Here is a 16806-nt window from a genome sequence, read left to right on the forward strand (position 1 = left end):
GCTGTGGCGCTTTCATATTTCATACAGCTCAAACTCGATCTGAAGCATTGCAGCACTTTGCATGACTACTAGTTATGTCACATTGTTCACACTGTTACCAACTCAGAGTCATTTCAATTTTGTGGGCCCCTTTAATGCACACCCAGAGTTTTGACTCCCCATCACCCCCTGACCTCCACCACCCCGCTTGACTCCATTTTCCTTGTGCCGTAATGTGCTCCCCGTTGCACACTTTCCTTGTCATCTTGGGTTCAGATATACCCTGGTGCACAGAGACAAGGCACATAGCGTGCACGCTCCTATGACAGAGTTAACGATTGCTGCGGTGCTGCTCGCGTCCACGAGGCTCACCTTTCTGTAGCCACTTTCTGATCAGATTTCACTCTGGTCCAGACCCAGAGGGTCTGAGATGAAGCTGGCAGGAGTGCGCTGCTGCATGGAATCTTGTGCAGGAGGCAGATCGGACACTCACTGTAGAACCACAACCCCATAGCCTACAGTTTATTATAAAAGTATTTCACTGGCCCGTTGTTATTGTTAACTCCTACGGCCCCTTGCTCTGTGTAACCCAGGGTAGAGGCATCACAGGCCAGTGCAGATTTTCTTGTGCCCAGTACTTTGCGGATGTTACGGATATATTTTATGTGCTGTGGTATTTCATTATTGCTGTTTGGCCAGTGTCCGTGCTAGTACTGTTGGGGCTCATCAGGGCAGTGAGCCCAAATAATGATTTTAAATTGTAAGAAGTGTGTATAAAAGCAAAAAAAAATATATTGTATCATGAAGCTGGCTTGCTGCAACTCCACTGGTCCCTTCTACTGGTGTTGGGACTGTTTTCTGTGACTGTGAACTAAAAACATAGCACTGGTAACTGTTCTTTTGTCACCCTGGTCATTTGCGCATAGCATAGGCCAGTTTTTTGGGAGAAGCCAGGGCAGGAATTATTATTTTGTGAGAATATGTTATGCACCTTCAACCAGGGCCTGCTCTGTCTGAGTTATACAGCAGGAAAATACCAAATTATGAGGTAGGGTTGACCAATTTATGTGGCAAGAAAATTCCAATTAGGCACTTACAAAGGCAATAATATCTCTAACTCTCGCAAATGAGAGACCTATTGCATTGCAAATGATTGTTTAGTTTCCCATTTCACCTTCCAGCACTCAACGGACTCTCGACCATCTCTTGCTCAGGTTCTGAACTTTTCACCCCCTTATTAAAAGGTTCTGATCGAATCTGGGTATAAATTACACATTCCCACTTCACAAAATGGACTCTTTCCCCTGTAGTCCAGCAGGATGTCCTTAGTGATGTCATCAAGAATTTAAAAGATAGGTGATGTAACTGGTGATGTCATCAGTGTTGTCAAATGTGATTTTGTCTCCGACATCTTGTGTCAGATCATCAGCAGTGCACTGAGTAAGTTATAGTTTGGCTAGATAACCACAATTGGCTAATTTCAGCGTTTTCGTTTTTAGGTTTTGTTTCATAACCATAGCATCACATTAGCTATGTTTGTTCAGTGAATTTCTGAGGTTATTTGAGACACATGTTAATGTTTTAAGAGCAAAGAAAGCACAACATTCAATTAAATTCTGCAGGGGAATAAAGGTAGATTACAGACTGTCCTGAAGAAATCTTTAGTTTGGAGTACCAGAGCAGAGAAGCAATCTGACAAACACATTATAAAACCAGGTGCATAATAGTACCAGAGGATATTAATATGTTGAGGCCTAGAATAAAGGATCATGAGATAAGACTCACTGGGGTCTGGGTCTCTAGAGAGGCACAAGGTTTTCCTCCCTTTAGTGTACCCTACTTTAATACATAAAAACAGTGGAACGGCAAGAGCAGTGAAAGCAAAATCAGTACAAACAAGCTTGCCTGAAAGTCAGAGTTGGAGACCAATGGTCCAAACGGGATATACTTTATGCTTGAGAGTAGACCAGTTTCCTCTGCTAAATAGGACATTCTAATTCACATGATCAGGATGTTGTAGTGGTCAATTTATTTTACTGGAAAGATCTTTAGTGCTTAAGGACATTTAAAGCAGGGGTAAGAAAAATGTAGATGTGGGTTAAGACATGGGTGTGTGATGTGGGGTCAGGAGGTATGCAAAAGTCTTGGAATCTCCCACAAATTCAGAACTCTGTGTGATTAGCACAACACGCTGCAGGTACTCCCCCACCATATACACAATAGCAAATATAGAGCCCCAAAATGTTAGAGCGTGATTCGGAGGTGGGAACAAGGAAGTAATCTGTCTCACATTTTATGGTTTCTTTGCTGATAACATGAGTTTACCTGTGGAAAACAAAACACAAAATATACAGTGCAGATTTCCTGTTTTGCCTATTGTTCAAAAGATTTTTACATGGTAAAAATCACACCTAGCTTAGGGTTAAGATCAGGGATTCCAGGAGTACTCCTTGAAATCTAGGCCTGGCATTCATTTTGAGAATATTATGCCTTGGGGAATTTGTTCATGACTTCTAAGAATATTTTACTTTTATAGCAGAATTGTACTAATTTTAAATCTTTAAGATTTACAAATTCATTTTTAAACCAGACCCTAAATAGACAAGAATCATGTGTCATTACTACCAATAAAGGTATGCACCTTTATGTTTTGAGGTGTGAAAATCTTCAAAGTGTGTCTTTTTTTGCGTCAATCTCACGAATACTACAATTTTAACATGTAACCTTTAAAGTTCTCCGTCATGTGGATTTTGACATGAACTTTGGGACTTTCGAGCCCCTTCTAAGTTGTTGCATGAAAAAAACTTTGCAAACATCCACTCAGTGGTTAGTGTAAATTATTTTTACAGTGTACTCACATGAAAACAGCACAACCATTTTCAGCACCAGCTAGCACTTGTGAAGATATATTGGAAGTTTGTGGGTAAAAACTCATCAGGGCCTACACGATGCAAAAGCAGGATACTCCACGCACTGTGCAGTTCTGTGATAAGAATTGTACTCTATTCTCTGCAAGAGTTTTTTCACATAATAAAAACTTCACAAACTCCAGTATTTTAAGTCAGATTCTAGGGGGGTCTGCGTTGGAACAATGAAGGCCTGAACACCATTCACCTCCCTTGAATTACACTTCACTGTGTGTTTTCCTTAAATTGACCCATTCACAACCTTTAATCCTTTATGATGTACAACACAAGGGACCCCCACTCAGTGGGCTACTCCTGTAAGACTACAATTAGTGGGGGTTTAAAGCATTCTGAAAGCCCCAGCAGGTAATCACTATTTTTCATGAGAGGAGAGGTGAGGCTTGGGGTGTGGAAATATATTTTCTGTAGACTGACCAGGCAAGGTTCACAAGGTGTCCTCCAGGGCCCAGTAGGGTGGGGTAATTGCATGGTGCAATTTTAATTTTAATATATATGTGGCTGATAGCTCTAGACTTCTCTGAGGGGTGCTGCTGGGTGCAGATGAGGTGAGCTGTAGACAGCAGGGAAGAGGTTTGATGGATAATGATGGGGTCAAAGGGCAGCAGGGAAAAGCTGGGGAGAGGAAACAGAAGGTGAAAGGAAAGGGTGGAATGGGGTCTGGAGAAGAGGGGGTGGCGATGGGCGAATCTTTCCATAGCTTATGGCTATTTTTATTGGCATAGCCTACAGGGCCTCAGATCGGCATTCTTTTTTACGCTAGTGTCTCCATATTCACGTCACTAACAAGGAGGAAAACTCTTTGCCGTGGCAGCACTCCTAATTTCATTTAAGAAGGGAGTGCCCAGGGGAAACCGCCTTCCAAGTTATTTCTTCCAATCCGCTTTAAAAAAGAAAGAAAAGAAAACAGCCGTTGGGCAATTAACTCTAAAGCTACTGGTTCTGTCGGGCTTACCAACTACGTCTTGTTGGTATCTGCCCCCTCGCCTGCTTGCTTCTACGCAGCCCAAGATGTTGTTAACACGTCTGTGGCAGACTACGTTCTGGGTAAATCGGCAGCATTCACAAATGTGCCAGTACCTAGGAGAGGTCTGCAGGGGCGGGGCAGGATCAGTCACTTGCGAGTATCCGGAAGTTAGAGCTCGATGGCCCATCAGTTTCTGAAGGCGGAGGTGTGGCTTGTTTTTACTTTCTATTTCTTATTCACCGTTGATGTCCGTTCCGTAGGAGCCCCAGAAACGTTATGGAAAGATTTTCCAAACTGTCGCAAAACTCCTTTCTAACTTTTTCAAGAGACTGAAAGAACGCGCCCCAGCGCTTCGGGTAAAACCTGTTTTGGTGCGCCTGTGCCCAGCCGCCCGCTATCGGTCCCTCCATCTCTATGGGAAAACGTGCCACGAGTGTCCGGGGCCGCAGAGCCGGGTGGCCCCGCACCGGGCAGTCAGGGCAGTGAACCCTAGCCCGACCAGGGCCCTGGCAGGAGAGTTCCAGCCGGCCCCAGAGCGGGTCAATGTCTCTTCTCGAAAATGCAAGCGCTGAACGTGTACGGGCTGCTCAGAGCCCCCAGGAGATTAGTATCTGAACGTCGGAATCGGGACGGGAGAGGGAACGGATTAGCCTCCTTTTTCGATATATTTTTTCAACATTGTTTCTCTCTTTCTTCTTGGCCTGGCTCTCACCCGAGTGAGAACGGATCCCTTGCACGGCACGTGTCAGTGAGAGGACGTGAGATGCAAGGGAAACGTACAGCCAGGTTTCTTCTGTGTTCTGCTACCCTTTAGTTTATTTCTTCTGCCCTGACGTGAGATGGGCTCTATCCCAGCCCCACCGGCCTTTCCGATCACTAAAGGAATGTAAAAGTCCAGCTTTTTCCATAGCGTCGTTTGCCTCTGCTGCGACAGCACTCAGAGTACATTCAGTCAGACATTATCCCCAGGGCTACAGGAATTATGCGGCCGGAGAGGGCTAAATTATGCGGCAGTGTTGACTAAGTTATGTGCAAGTAAAATACCAATTAAGAGACCTAATGGGCGCATTTTGTGATAGTATTGCTTCTTAATTTTGTCTCATTTTGCACATATTAAAACTGTCTGGTTAAAAGTTTCATCTATGGTTACCAGTTTAACATCCATATACAATAATAAGCAACTGAAAGATGACCAGGCACCCTCTATAGGGCCTTCTACTGCGCGACAGCACTGGTCGCTCCCGTTTTAATAACTTTTTGGTCCACTTGAGCTACAAACATTTTTTTCTGTTAAAATCTACAGATTATGCATCAGGTGATGAATTATAAGGCAAATGGGAAAATCCATAACTATGTAGAAACTGCCACATCTGCAGAATTCGAATTGCTTAATTCCACTGGCACTGTTTATACAATGCTTTCTGACCAGACAAACCCTCAAACATCAGAATGGGCACATATTCATCAAAACGTAAACCTTTCTTTCTCAACCAGGTCAGAAGCATGTATTTCAGAAGCAAAGGATATTTTCTATTTTTGGGCATTCGGTTTTCCTTACCAACAAGGCCTTTTTAACGTCATGTGTTTAGCCCCCTCTTGTGGCTATAAGTGGTGTTGTTGTTAGGCAGCTGTCTGCAGTGGCCTTAAGGTAGCACCAGCCCTAGGCTCCCCCTCAAGCACCAAGATGGAGTCTGAATGCAGCGTGGAGGTGAATGTTGTCTCTTTTCTCAAGCCTGAGCTGAGCTCCTTATTATATTAACTCTAATATGGTGTAAAAAGCAGAGCAAGCCCATTTTGCATCATTTGTGGTGGTTGCGCTAAATGGAATACCACAAAAGTTACATTAAGATCTAAAGGACTAAAAAACAAGGTGAAAACATTGCAATATACATAACAGGTGTATTGCTTATTTTACTTGTGTATTTTTGGAATCTCTAGGAGGGTTTCAAGAGGTTCACTGGGACCTGAGAACCAAGCTCCGGAGAGGTTGAACTCAGAGCCAATTAAATTCAACATAGATTGACTACAGACAGTGTGTGTAATAAAAAAATGTCACTGAATTAGTTGTAAACTTGGGAATTGGGTTGTAAGGGGTCCAGCAACCATAAACTGGAAGCACCATAAAGTTTGAGGTCGAAAAACTTGCATCACTTCAAAATTCACTTAACTCGACTATGTTCAGATAGTTTTTGCCTATCATTAAAAAAAACACTGCTACATTAATACATGGATACAAATCTTTAAAAATGAGATTGCACTTGATTTCCTGTTTGCAATAAGAAATTGAACAGGCTCATTTACATCAATCTTAGTTCTCTCTTTTTCATTTGAAAGGTGGGGAAATGGTTTATACTCCATTTCTTATAATACTAAAAACTAATTTTGTGCAATTCGTATCCCACATTTTAGATTTCATTAAACCCTAATTGCTCTTCCCTTATTAAGCAAGCAGTAGTGCACAAACGATGTTTTGCAATGTTAAAAAAATCTTTAAAACGGTGTATGTTTACTAACATTTGCACTGTCGCTCGTGAGGTGCAGTGCAATTTTATGCTGCACTTGTGGAGGTTTTAAGCTATATAGTAGACAGAAGCTACAGTTTGCATCACACGTCTGCACAAGACTTTAGTAAATATACCCCATAATGTTCTGTCACAGGTCACAATTTCAAATCCTAAGAGGGCCGACTCAGTCATTCATCATTCAGAAGTCGATTAAATTAACTCCATTGAGTGATTAATGTGGTGCCTTTGATTGGTTAAGAACAACAACGTTCTGATTGCGGTATGAATTCGAAATTAGATTAATTTTTTGGGGCAAAATCAATATGATATATGATGATAGGACGCGCTGTAGGTACCAAAGAGTCACATAAGACATGTAGATCAAAAGAATATCTTCATATAAAATTCATAGTTATGAAGGATAAAGTGCTTATTGCCAACAAAGTGAACACACTGTATTTAAATTAGAGGCGACCTGAAAAACGTGTACGAGACATACGCGCGACTAGAGACAATTGAAAGGTTTTGCAGGCGCATACAGAATTACACATGAGGAAAAATGCAAACCCCACACTTAGAACAGATGGGTCTTTTGCTGTAAATTTCAATGGCATTTCAACCCGAATTCGTTCAATGGTGGTCATCAGGAGAAGACTATGAATATGGCAAGAACATCAATTCTTCAGTGTGACTGTGGGTGGGAAGGAAGGGGACCCGGACGTGGGGAAGACAAGAGTAGTAAGACCTTCAGGAAAAGTCCAGGATAGGCCAATTTGGAGCGACAAGCTTGAAACTGGTCAAACACTTAAATTACCTGGTGTCAGGAGTTGTCTGAAATTGCAGGATGCAGATGTAGCCCCTTTAGGCGTCTACTGAAGGTAGAAACGCCAGGACCAATTGGGTTTGCAGGTTCAGAGTGAATTTGACATAGTTTTCTTTATTTTTTTCGATAAATACGTTTTTATGTTACTGTCATGCCATTTAAACAGTCAACATAACATCTGACCACCAATACACCGACAATAAGGGTTCATAATTCAAGCAATCAGCCGAGCATTAGAGTGGCCAGGCAAGTTGCAGACTATTGCCCTACAGCAGTCACTGACTACATCTAAAGTTATGTATTAGGCTGGGCACTTACCCAGTCCCCGAGGAAGCACTTTGGAACTCACAGGCGGTAAGAAGGGCCTGGCAGGGGGTAGATGCTAGTACAACATAACGCCTGTATGTCTACTTACTAAGGGCTGTGCAGGCAGTCGTGTGCAGACTTTTCGATAGGAAATCGACGCAATGCTTTGCAACTCTTTGTGCCTTGCAAGCACCTGCCCACAAGCCTGGCAAATAGCCACCTTAGGCCCTCATTATGAGGCCCGTTCTTTCCAATCCCTGCGCAAACTACTGTTTGCACAGGAATCAGAATAACAAGTTTAGTGGTAGTTACCACACGCTCACATTTTCCCTCAGGTAAATTTTGGCAGGTTTCGCCTGCACATTTTACTGGGGGAAAATGCCCGTCAAATATCGGTACATGTGATTTTTTGGTGCACTAAGCACCAAACTCTGCATGTTTTGCCCCATTTTAAAGGGCACTACTTATAATAAGCGATAATTATAACACGTTTTAAATTCGAAAAAAGCTGCAATAATAATTGCCTTCCCAGCCAGGCCACTCGTAATGAGGGCCCAAGGGTCGTGACCCCTGGGAGTCGGGACTTGAATGTTAGAGACTGCCTCATCCACAAGGCTTCATGCACTAGATTACATATTAACAAAATGGTGCAGGCAATAAATACTTCCAAAACGTTCCTAGCAGTAAATATAGTAATGTATACAGCGCACACTACAAACGGAACGTTCGTTTGGCGCTTGAATCAGTATTACTATTCCCCAACTCAACAGTACTCATTTTCTCTCAGTTCGGAGACAAAAGGCTGAGTCGACTCAGCCTAGACTTGTACCTGTAGGTTACTCGCAGATTCCCACAGCTGTGTCCTCTGAGCCATCACACTGCCTTGTAAACAATATTTAAAACACGGGATCCGGGCATTTCTAGAAAGCCAGAAACATCGGCCCAGTCCACACATTCCCTCAAGGGCCCGGAGCTTTCCAGCTCTCTCCTGAAAGAGAACTTGTTTTGCTGCAGCGGGAAGAAAGCTGTTACCCGCAGCAAAATGAGATTCCACTAAGTTGCATAATTAATTTGCAAATTGCAGGTTTGCCCTTTAAAGGTGAGTAAAAGACAGTGAAGACGGAAAGGGGGAGGCGGGTTATCTAAAATCTTGGCAGGTCTCCACTTTTTTGTTTGGCTTTTGCTTGAAATGGTATTAATTCACAAAGGCTGTTTGTCATTCAGTCTTGGCCGGGGGCAGGTGTAGCGTTTTTAGTTGGCGCTTTCCCTTGGGGCGTGTCATCGCTCTTCGGTCTGTTACTAAACAGGAAAAATATGTGCGCAGCCACAATGCAGCTCGCGTGGAGTAAAACATGGCCGTGGAGGAAAGAGACTGAATGCAAAAGAGTTTTTAAAATGGACCTGGTCAAAAAAGCTGCCCTGGTGCCGGGATAACCATCCTTTTCTTGTATACTGGAACCATTCACTTGTCATTTTATGAAGAATGAAAAATAGATATTGACAATGCCAGTGGGCCTGGCTTTGTTGTACCAACAAATGTAAACACAGGCATTCAAAATGCTGTTTCCGTGTGCTGCACGCACAGATGCTGTTTCCGTGTGCTGCACGCACAGATGCTGTTTCCGTGTGCTGCACGCACAGATGCTGTTTCCGTGTGCTGCGTGCACAAATGCTGTTTCCGTGTGCTGCACGCACAGATGCTGTTTCCATGTGCTGCGTGCACAAATGCTGTTTCCATGTGCTGCGTGCACAAATGCTGTTTCCGTGTGCTGCATGCAAAAACGTTGTTTCCGTTTGCTGCATGCACAAATGCTCTTCATCACATTAAAGTCTGCCCCGATTCCTTTGTACTGTTTGGGAAAAGTAACAAAAAAGATTTGCTTTCTGTATAGCATGGATATAGAAGATAGTGTGATGCCTGAGTAGCTTTCAGGTATTAAATAGTTCCTCATTAATTGCAATGGAAGCCCTTATTGGAAGTGCATAAAACACCCAGTAGCATGAGGTGGGAAAGTAATACTCCTCTGGGTGGACCAAAGGCCCCTCTACAGGGAGTGCAGAATTATTAGGCAAATGAGTATTTTGACCACATCATCCTCTTTATGCATGTTGTCTTACTCCAAGCTGTATAGGCTCGAAAGCCTACTACCAATTAAGCATATTAGGTGATGTGCATCTCTGTAATGAGAAGGGGTGTGGTCTAATGACATCAACACCCTATATCAGGTGTGCATAATTATTAGGCAACTTCCTTTCCTTTGGCAAAATGGGTCAAAAGAAGGACTTGTCAGGCTCAGAAAAGTCAAAAATAGTGAGATATCTTGCAGAGGGATGCAGCACTCTTAAAATTGCAAAGCTTCTGAAGCGTGATCATCGAACAATCAAGCGTTTCATTCAAAATAGTCAACAGGGTCGCAAGAAGCGTGTGGAAAAACCAAGGCGCAAATTAACTGCCCATGAACTGAGAAAAGTCAAGCGTGCAGCTGCCACGATGCCACTTGCCACCAGTTTGGCCATATTTCAGAGCTGCAACATCACTGGAGTGCCCAAAAGCACAAGGTGTGCAATACTCAGAGACATGGCCAAGGTAAGAAAGGCTGAAAGACGACCACCACTGAACAAGACACACAAGCTGAAACATCAAGACTGGGCCAAGAAATATCTCAAGACTGATTTTTCTAAGGTTTTATGGACTGATGAAATGAGAGTGAGTCTTGATGGGCCAGATGGATGGGCCCGTGGCTGGATTGGTAAAGGGCAGAGAGCTCCAGTCTGACTCAGACGCCAGCAAGGTGGAGGTGGAGTACTGGTTTGGGCTGGTATCATCAAAGATGAGCTTGTGGGGCCTTTTCGGGTTGAGGATGGAGTCAAGCTCAACTCCCAGTCCTACTGCCAGTTCCTGGAAGACACCTTCTTCAAGCAGTGGTACAGGAAGAAGTCTGCATCCTTCAAGAAAAACATGATTTTCATGCAGGACAATGCTCCATCACACGCGTCCAAGTACTCCACAGCGTGGCTGGCAAGAAAGGGTATAAAAGAAGGAAATCTAATGACATGGCCTCCTTGTTCACCTGATCTGAACCCCATTGAGAACCTGTGGTCCATCATCAAATGTGAGATTTACAAGGAGGGAAAACAGTACACCTCTCTGAACAGTGTCTGGGAGGCTGTGGTTGCTGCTGCACGCAATGTTGATGGTGAACAGATCAAAACACTGACAGAATCCATGGATGGCAGGCTTTTGAGTGTCCTTGCAAAGAAAGGTGGCTATATTGGTCACTGATTTGTTTTTGTTTTGTTTTTGAATGTCAGAAATGTATATTTGTGAATGTTGAGATGTTATATTGGTTTCACTGGTAATAATAAATATTTGAAATGGGTATATATTTTTTTTTGTTAAGTAGCCTAATAATTATGCACAGTAATAGTCACCTGCACACACAGATATCCCCCTAACATAGCTAAAACTAAAAACACACTAAAAACTACTTCCAAAAATATTCAGCTTTGATATTAATGAGTTTTTTGGGGTCATTGAGAACATGGTTGTTGTTCAATAATAAAATTAATCCTCAAAAATACAACTTGCCTAATAATTCTGCACTCCCTGTATGAATATTTGTGAACATTAATAACACTATGTCTTGTAGACATCTGCTGTCGAGCCAGACCAAAAAAGGGAGAGGACATATATACTGTAAGTTATAGTAAAAGTGACCACACACCACTATATACCCAACTGCATAAGTTGTTTTGTCCAAGAATAAAAGCTTAAGCAGACTATTTGGTTATGCAACTTCTCAAAAGTAGAATATTTGCCTTTCTGACTGAATGATTGGAGGCAAACCTGACCATAAGGAATTCTGCTTTGTTCAGTAATAGGAGGTTGAAGGCCCCCATTTCTGATCATCTGATCCTGGCATGAATTTATGAGCGTTGAGGCTTCTTCCGGGAAAGTGCTGTCTAATGCTAGTATACAGGAAATTTGCAAAGGATACGTTTCCAAACTAAGACCCTAAATGGGCATCATTTACGTAGTCAGTGGTCCCTGGAAAGCTGACATTCATCCAGTTATCATAAACCAAGGTTGAACACTCCTATTGTTAGAAATGCCACTGAGATTGAGAATGTTTGAGAATTTCACCTCAGTTTTTCCCCTGACTAACAATGGGTCATTAAGGTTACGGAATTACAATGCATCCAGCCGTTGGGGAATTCAGGGGCCAAAACTCTTCCCAAGTATAGGTAGAGCATGATTGGAATGCTAGTGTGTTAATTAACATGTCTGCCAAGTTGTGAGTTTAAAGGCATGACTAAGCATGGTCAATTGTGGTTGTGATCATGTGACGGGGCTTATGGGTTTGATGTTCTACTATGATCGACAGACTACTATTTCAGAGCATTTTAGATGTCAGGTTATCAAATCTCTTTCTTGTCTTGAAGAACGTTGGTGTGTTGCGACACTGGCCTGTGTAGTTCTGGATTGTGATAATGTGAAAAGTTCCTGGGCTAAGGCTCCGCCAACAATATACCGACGTTGATTGAAAATCGAGGTCTGGATGCAACATCCTGGGCTGCCATGAATGACCTTTCTGTGACTTGAAGGGTCTTGTATGTTCTGTATATGGTTGAAATCAGATTACAACAACTCCATTGTACCATGAACAGCTTGAGTTCACTGAGGTAATTTGACATGGCAGCTCTACTGTGACCACATGATGAGTCTATGTGCTGTCAGGCTCCTTCCAGTAACTGGCACTAGTTGAATATATCCGGGATGTCATTAAAACACCCAGGGATTAAAAAAGAGTGTTTTGTGAGATAATTGGAACATGGTAACCCTGTTGTAATCATGGGATTGGTCCCTGAGGGCTTGGGCCTCCCCACCTGACCCGAAGTACTGTTAAGGGATGGCCACTGGATCGCCGTCGTAGCATTATAAAGACACATGTTTTGTGGTTATTATAACATAAACGCCTCATTTGTGCTCATTTAGCAAGTCCATGGTAGCAGAGAGTCCTACTATGATAGACTCCTGTCGAGGTTGCTGTGTGCGTTTGAGATCTGGTTATCCAACCGTTATCATGTCAGGGAGACTGCTAGTTCATTGGTGTTTTTGGTGTGTGCTGTTCCACGCCAGGTGTGATCATGTGGACCTTGTGATACAAAGCTCCTACTAAGACATGCCAATTGTTGAATGTGAGTATATTTGAAGCCTTCTTACCTAATTTATTTCGTCCCATGAAGAATACTGCTTTATTGAGGTTACTAAAGCATTGGTAGGAACCATGTAGCAAGCCCCTGGTAGCTTTATATTTGATGACAAGAAGAATCCAATGTGGGCTAAGGCTCTGCCTAGGACCTTGCAATTGTTGACAGTGATCATTTCACAGGGCTACGCTCATCTCTCGCTTATCCTCCTCTCTGTTTCTCAACTAGTGCCCATCCCCTCGAAGCACAACAGCAGCTCCATCTCAGCCATGCACCTTAGCAAGGACAGTCTGATCGGAGGAGTGACCAATCCCAACGAGGTCTTCTGCTCCGTGCCCGGACGCCTCTCACTGCTCAGCTCCACCTCCAAGTACAAGGTGACCGTAGGGGAGGTCCAGAGGCGCCTGTCCCCACCCGAGTGCCTCAACGCATCCTTGCTCGGAGGAGTGCTTCGACGGTGAGAGTCATTTTCATAAATATACCTAAAGATCAGTGAACAAAGGTAGAGCTTGGTGATATGCATCAAACCCTTCCCCCTTCCATGATAGAAGGCAGTGCATAATGCACAGCTTCCTGATACTAAGGGCTGTTAACACACAAAGCTATTTGTAATAACAAAATAATTAGCTACATATATATATATTCTTCTGCCAGTGCTGTTAACTCAAATGTGTGAGAGGTGGGTGGGTGTTCTCGTCCTGCAAGAGCAGGGGGCATTATGGGTAAGTGGCAGTAATGGGGAGAGTTGCTTGGAGGTACCAGTTTTGGGTGAGCAGGACATGTCTAGGGTTAGGAGATACATTGACAGTGGTATGCCAGAGAGTACATTTTCAATATCAAGGAGTATCACAGGCGAGAGGCCTTTGGAGGACCTGGATGGAGGTTTCAGAAGAGAAAAAGCAGGATATGTTACTTGATGCGAGGACAGCACAGTTGTGTGTGGAAGAGGTCTCACTGTAGCGATACTAGGGTGTACTGTTAGCTAGGAGACGGCATATTGCTGGAGCGCCAACTCTTACTCAGTCATAAGACAGCTGAGAACGTTGACATCTATCCATTGCTTAATGTAATAACATGCTAACTTTCACTCTTTATTTACTCTCTTCCTTTTTCTTGCTCAGGGCGAAATCAAAAAATGGTGGCAGGTGTTTAAGAGAGCGGTTAGAAAAAATAGGGCTAAATCTACCAGCAGGACGACGCAAAGCCGCCAATGTGACGCTGCTGACCTCACTGGTTGAAGGTAAGGCTCTTCCCGTGTGTCAGTTTCGAACATAATCCCAAAAGTAATTGGAATGGCAGTGTCAGTGGGTAAACGATGAGCCAGGAGTGCCAGCGTGGCACTACTGACCACACGGGTAGTAGGTAAGGCTTTTCCTTCCCACTCTCCCACTGCTAGCCCTACAATGAACACCAAAAAGCAGCAGGAACAGGTGCATAAATGGGGAAGTCAAAAGGTGAGGCTGCCCACATGACTCTTTGGCCTCATTAGCAGTAGGAAGAGTCTTCTCCCGCACCAACCCTGAGCATAATCCAGAAAAAAAAACTAGAAACCAGTGGGTGAATCCGTAATGCAGGATGCCAACCTAACCCGAAAACCTCACTCATGGTCGCTGAGGGTTTTTCGTCATTCTTCGCCCCACCCAACCATAGAAATAGGCCTAGTTCTCAAAAGCTGTCCTTCGACCATGGTAGCCAACTTTTCCTGCTCAAAATTCACCGTTGGAGAGGGGTCTTGAGCCTTAATACAGCAATGGCTAGATGAGGTCAGACGTTTTGTTGTGTGGCTACTATAATGTAGTATGAAGAATAACTACAAGATGCTGGTGGGAAGCTCCGTTCGTTGGCTGTTGCTCGACACAAGGCCCCTGGACACTAGGACATCTTAGCTGACCTGAGTGCTGTTGCAGAGCTGCCTCATTTTATCTCTGGTGAGTGGCCAGGGGCTGTGGTCTGTGGAAGTAGTGCTCCATGAAATCAGATAAGGACTTTGAATGAGTAGCTTTGTATCTATAGTAAATGTTGAGAGCAAGATTAAGTGCTGGCGTAAATAGTGGAGGTTGCTTCTTTCCCAGACAGGGGTCCCTATCTTGCAGTAGTTTACAGGATATGTTTAAAGGCTTCAGAGAGTAACATTTTGTCACTGGTTTCTATAAACACTGTTTTGAGGAAATCCGTAAACACAGTAGGAAGCTTTAGGCTTCGATCTTTCTCAAAGTTAGGCAGAGTGCTTTACAAAGTCAGGCATAGCGCTTACAGCAGGCACGCTTCCACGAGAAACCACTGTGTGTCTTCTGGTCATTTGCTCCACTTGGACTCTAGTTAGACCACCAAGCAGTTAGGCTTCTTGACACTTGTGGCTTCATTAAATGTCCACCAGGTCCGGCTCATTGGTGTACTGCTCATCACTATATTATTGTGACGGCACATACATCAGGCTAGCTGCAACAATCCGAATGAATGCATAAATGAACGGACGCTGTTTAAGCCATCTAGATGGCCCACTAAGTTAAGCAGGTGCTGCTGACATCCGTGTGTAGCCAGCGGGTGAGGAGCTAGAAAACGGGCATGTCTAGCTCAGCCTTTCACCCTGCAATGGTCACCAGTGGGGAAAGTGATCATTTTAAGTAACGCCTGCTAGTGACAGGACTTCGAACTTCCCACACTGCAGTGTTAGGCAGTATGGAGCAAATGAATACTGTATACTGTGCAATCAAACCATTCAGTGGTGTTTGTGGTCTGCCTTCAAGAATTATACTAGAAAGTGTTGCACTTATAAGCATAATGGGGTAGTAACATTTGTCAAGGCCCTATAGTATATTTGGATACCTATACTGATGGAGATGTAGGGATTCTCATCCCAAGAATCTATCAGCAAACTAGTGGTAAATAGTGCAATTTTATGCACATTCGGCCGTTCACATTACTCAAAATCGTAGACGAATTCAACACTGCTTTGCAAGGGACTCTGGCTTTGCTTTTTCATTGATTTTCCTGTATTGCAGCGTTCTTTGATGAACCCTTGCATTTGTCACACTACTGTGCAGTACTAGCCTAGATGGGTTTCCAGAAGAAACCGTACTAGAGTGTGATGAATGCATGTGCTGCACAGAATGACTCTACCGCAGCATACATGATTCTGTTAGTTTACCACTGCAGTCCGGGCGACTGGAATAACACATAAGGGGGAGCCAGATCATGCAGCATCTTTAGGTAAATTAAGTGGCAAGAAGTGTCAATGTATGTGGCACGTTCTGTGGCAGTATTGTCTCGCCAGTTATTTTAATGCACCTGTATGCTAGAGAGATCCTAACACTATGCAAAATATAGAGGTTTCTTAAGAAATAAAAGTATGCACCCCCGCAGATCATATTAAAATGGTATTCACTAACGAATGAGGATTTGGTCTTGCATGAAAGCACGGAAACACCCTTCTGACTGCCCGAGTTAACTAGTTTGTGACAAAACATACAGTGTACCTTGCACTCAGCAGAAAACAAGCCAATATGTGCCCTCCTCGTGCTGCCATAGAATGTGTGCCTCTTTTCATCTGCCCATCCCAGTTATGTTTTAGAAGAGCTCTTCAGAGTTGGTTTTACTCTGCTTTCACACCATGTACTTCTATAAACTACTATTGTCATTAAGAAGCAACCTTGCATAACAATATTTTACTTTAAATTTGGTTAAAGTAAGTGTCTTGATAGGAGGCACAGTAAAGTTTGAGACGTCAAACCTTAACAAACATTTGCAATGCAGCAGGTCTTGCGTTTGCTCGAGGTAGAGCTATTCGGGTTTTAAACTCCTAACCGGACTTTTCTTGCCACATAAACTGAAAAGTAAAACAGTTTTACATAAGCGAGCCCACGGCCACCATGAAGCGTGATGGAGACACACGTTCGCTCGCAGTGAAACGTATCGGCAAAAGTGCAATTATCCATGTAACCGGCAAAATTGCAATTAGCCATGTAACAGGATCAATGTCAAGCAAAACGCACAACTACTGCCCAGCGAGATTGTGCTGCCTGCGAAATGAAGAGAAAAAGTAGTCCAGAAACCATACCGAAAACACAAAGCCTTGTATGTTTTCAGTAGTCG

General features: G+C 43.4%; 1 protein-coding gene across 1 annotated transcript in view; it reads left to right on the forward strand.

Moving 5' to 3' along the window:
- TFAP2E (transcription factor AP-2 epsilon) overlaps positions 1-16806 on the forward strand; it is an 84932-nt gene that overhangs the window by 48908 nt on the left and 19218 nt on the right. The window contains exons 4-5 of the mRNA XM_069223817.1: positions 12943-13171; positions 13836-13954. Of these exons, the coding sequence (XP_069079918.1) occupies positions 12943-13171; positions 13836-13954 (348 nt within the window). The remainder of the gene's footprint in view (positions 1-12942; positions 13172-13835; positions 13955-16806) is intronic.

This window comes from Pleurodeles waltl, chromosome 3_1 (assembly GCF_031143425.1).
Source record: "Pleurodeles waltl isolate 20211129_DDA chromosome 3_1, aPleWal1.hap1.20221129, whole genome shotgun sequence".
In the NCBI taxonomy this organism is placed as follows: domain Eukaryota; kingdom Metazoa; phylum Chordata; class Amphibia; order Caudata; family Salamandridae; genus Pleurodeles; species Pleurodeles waltl.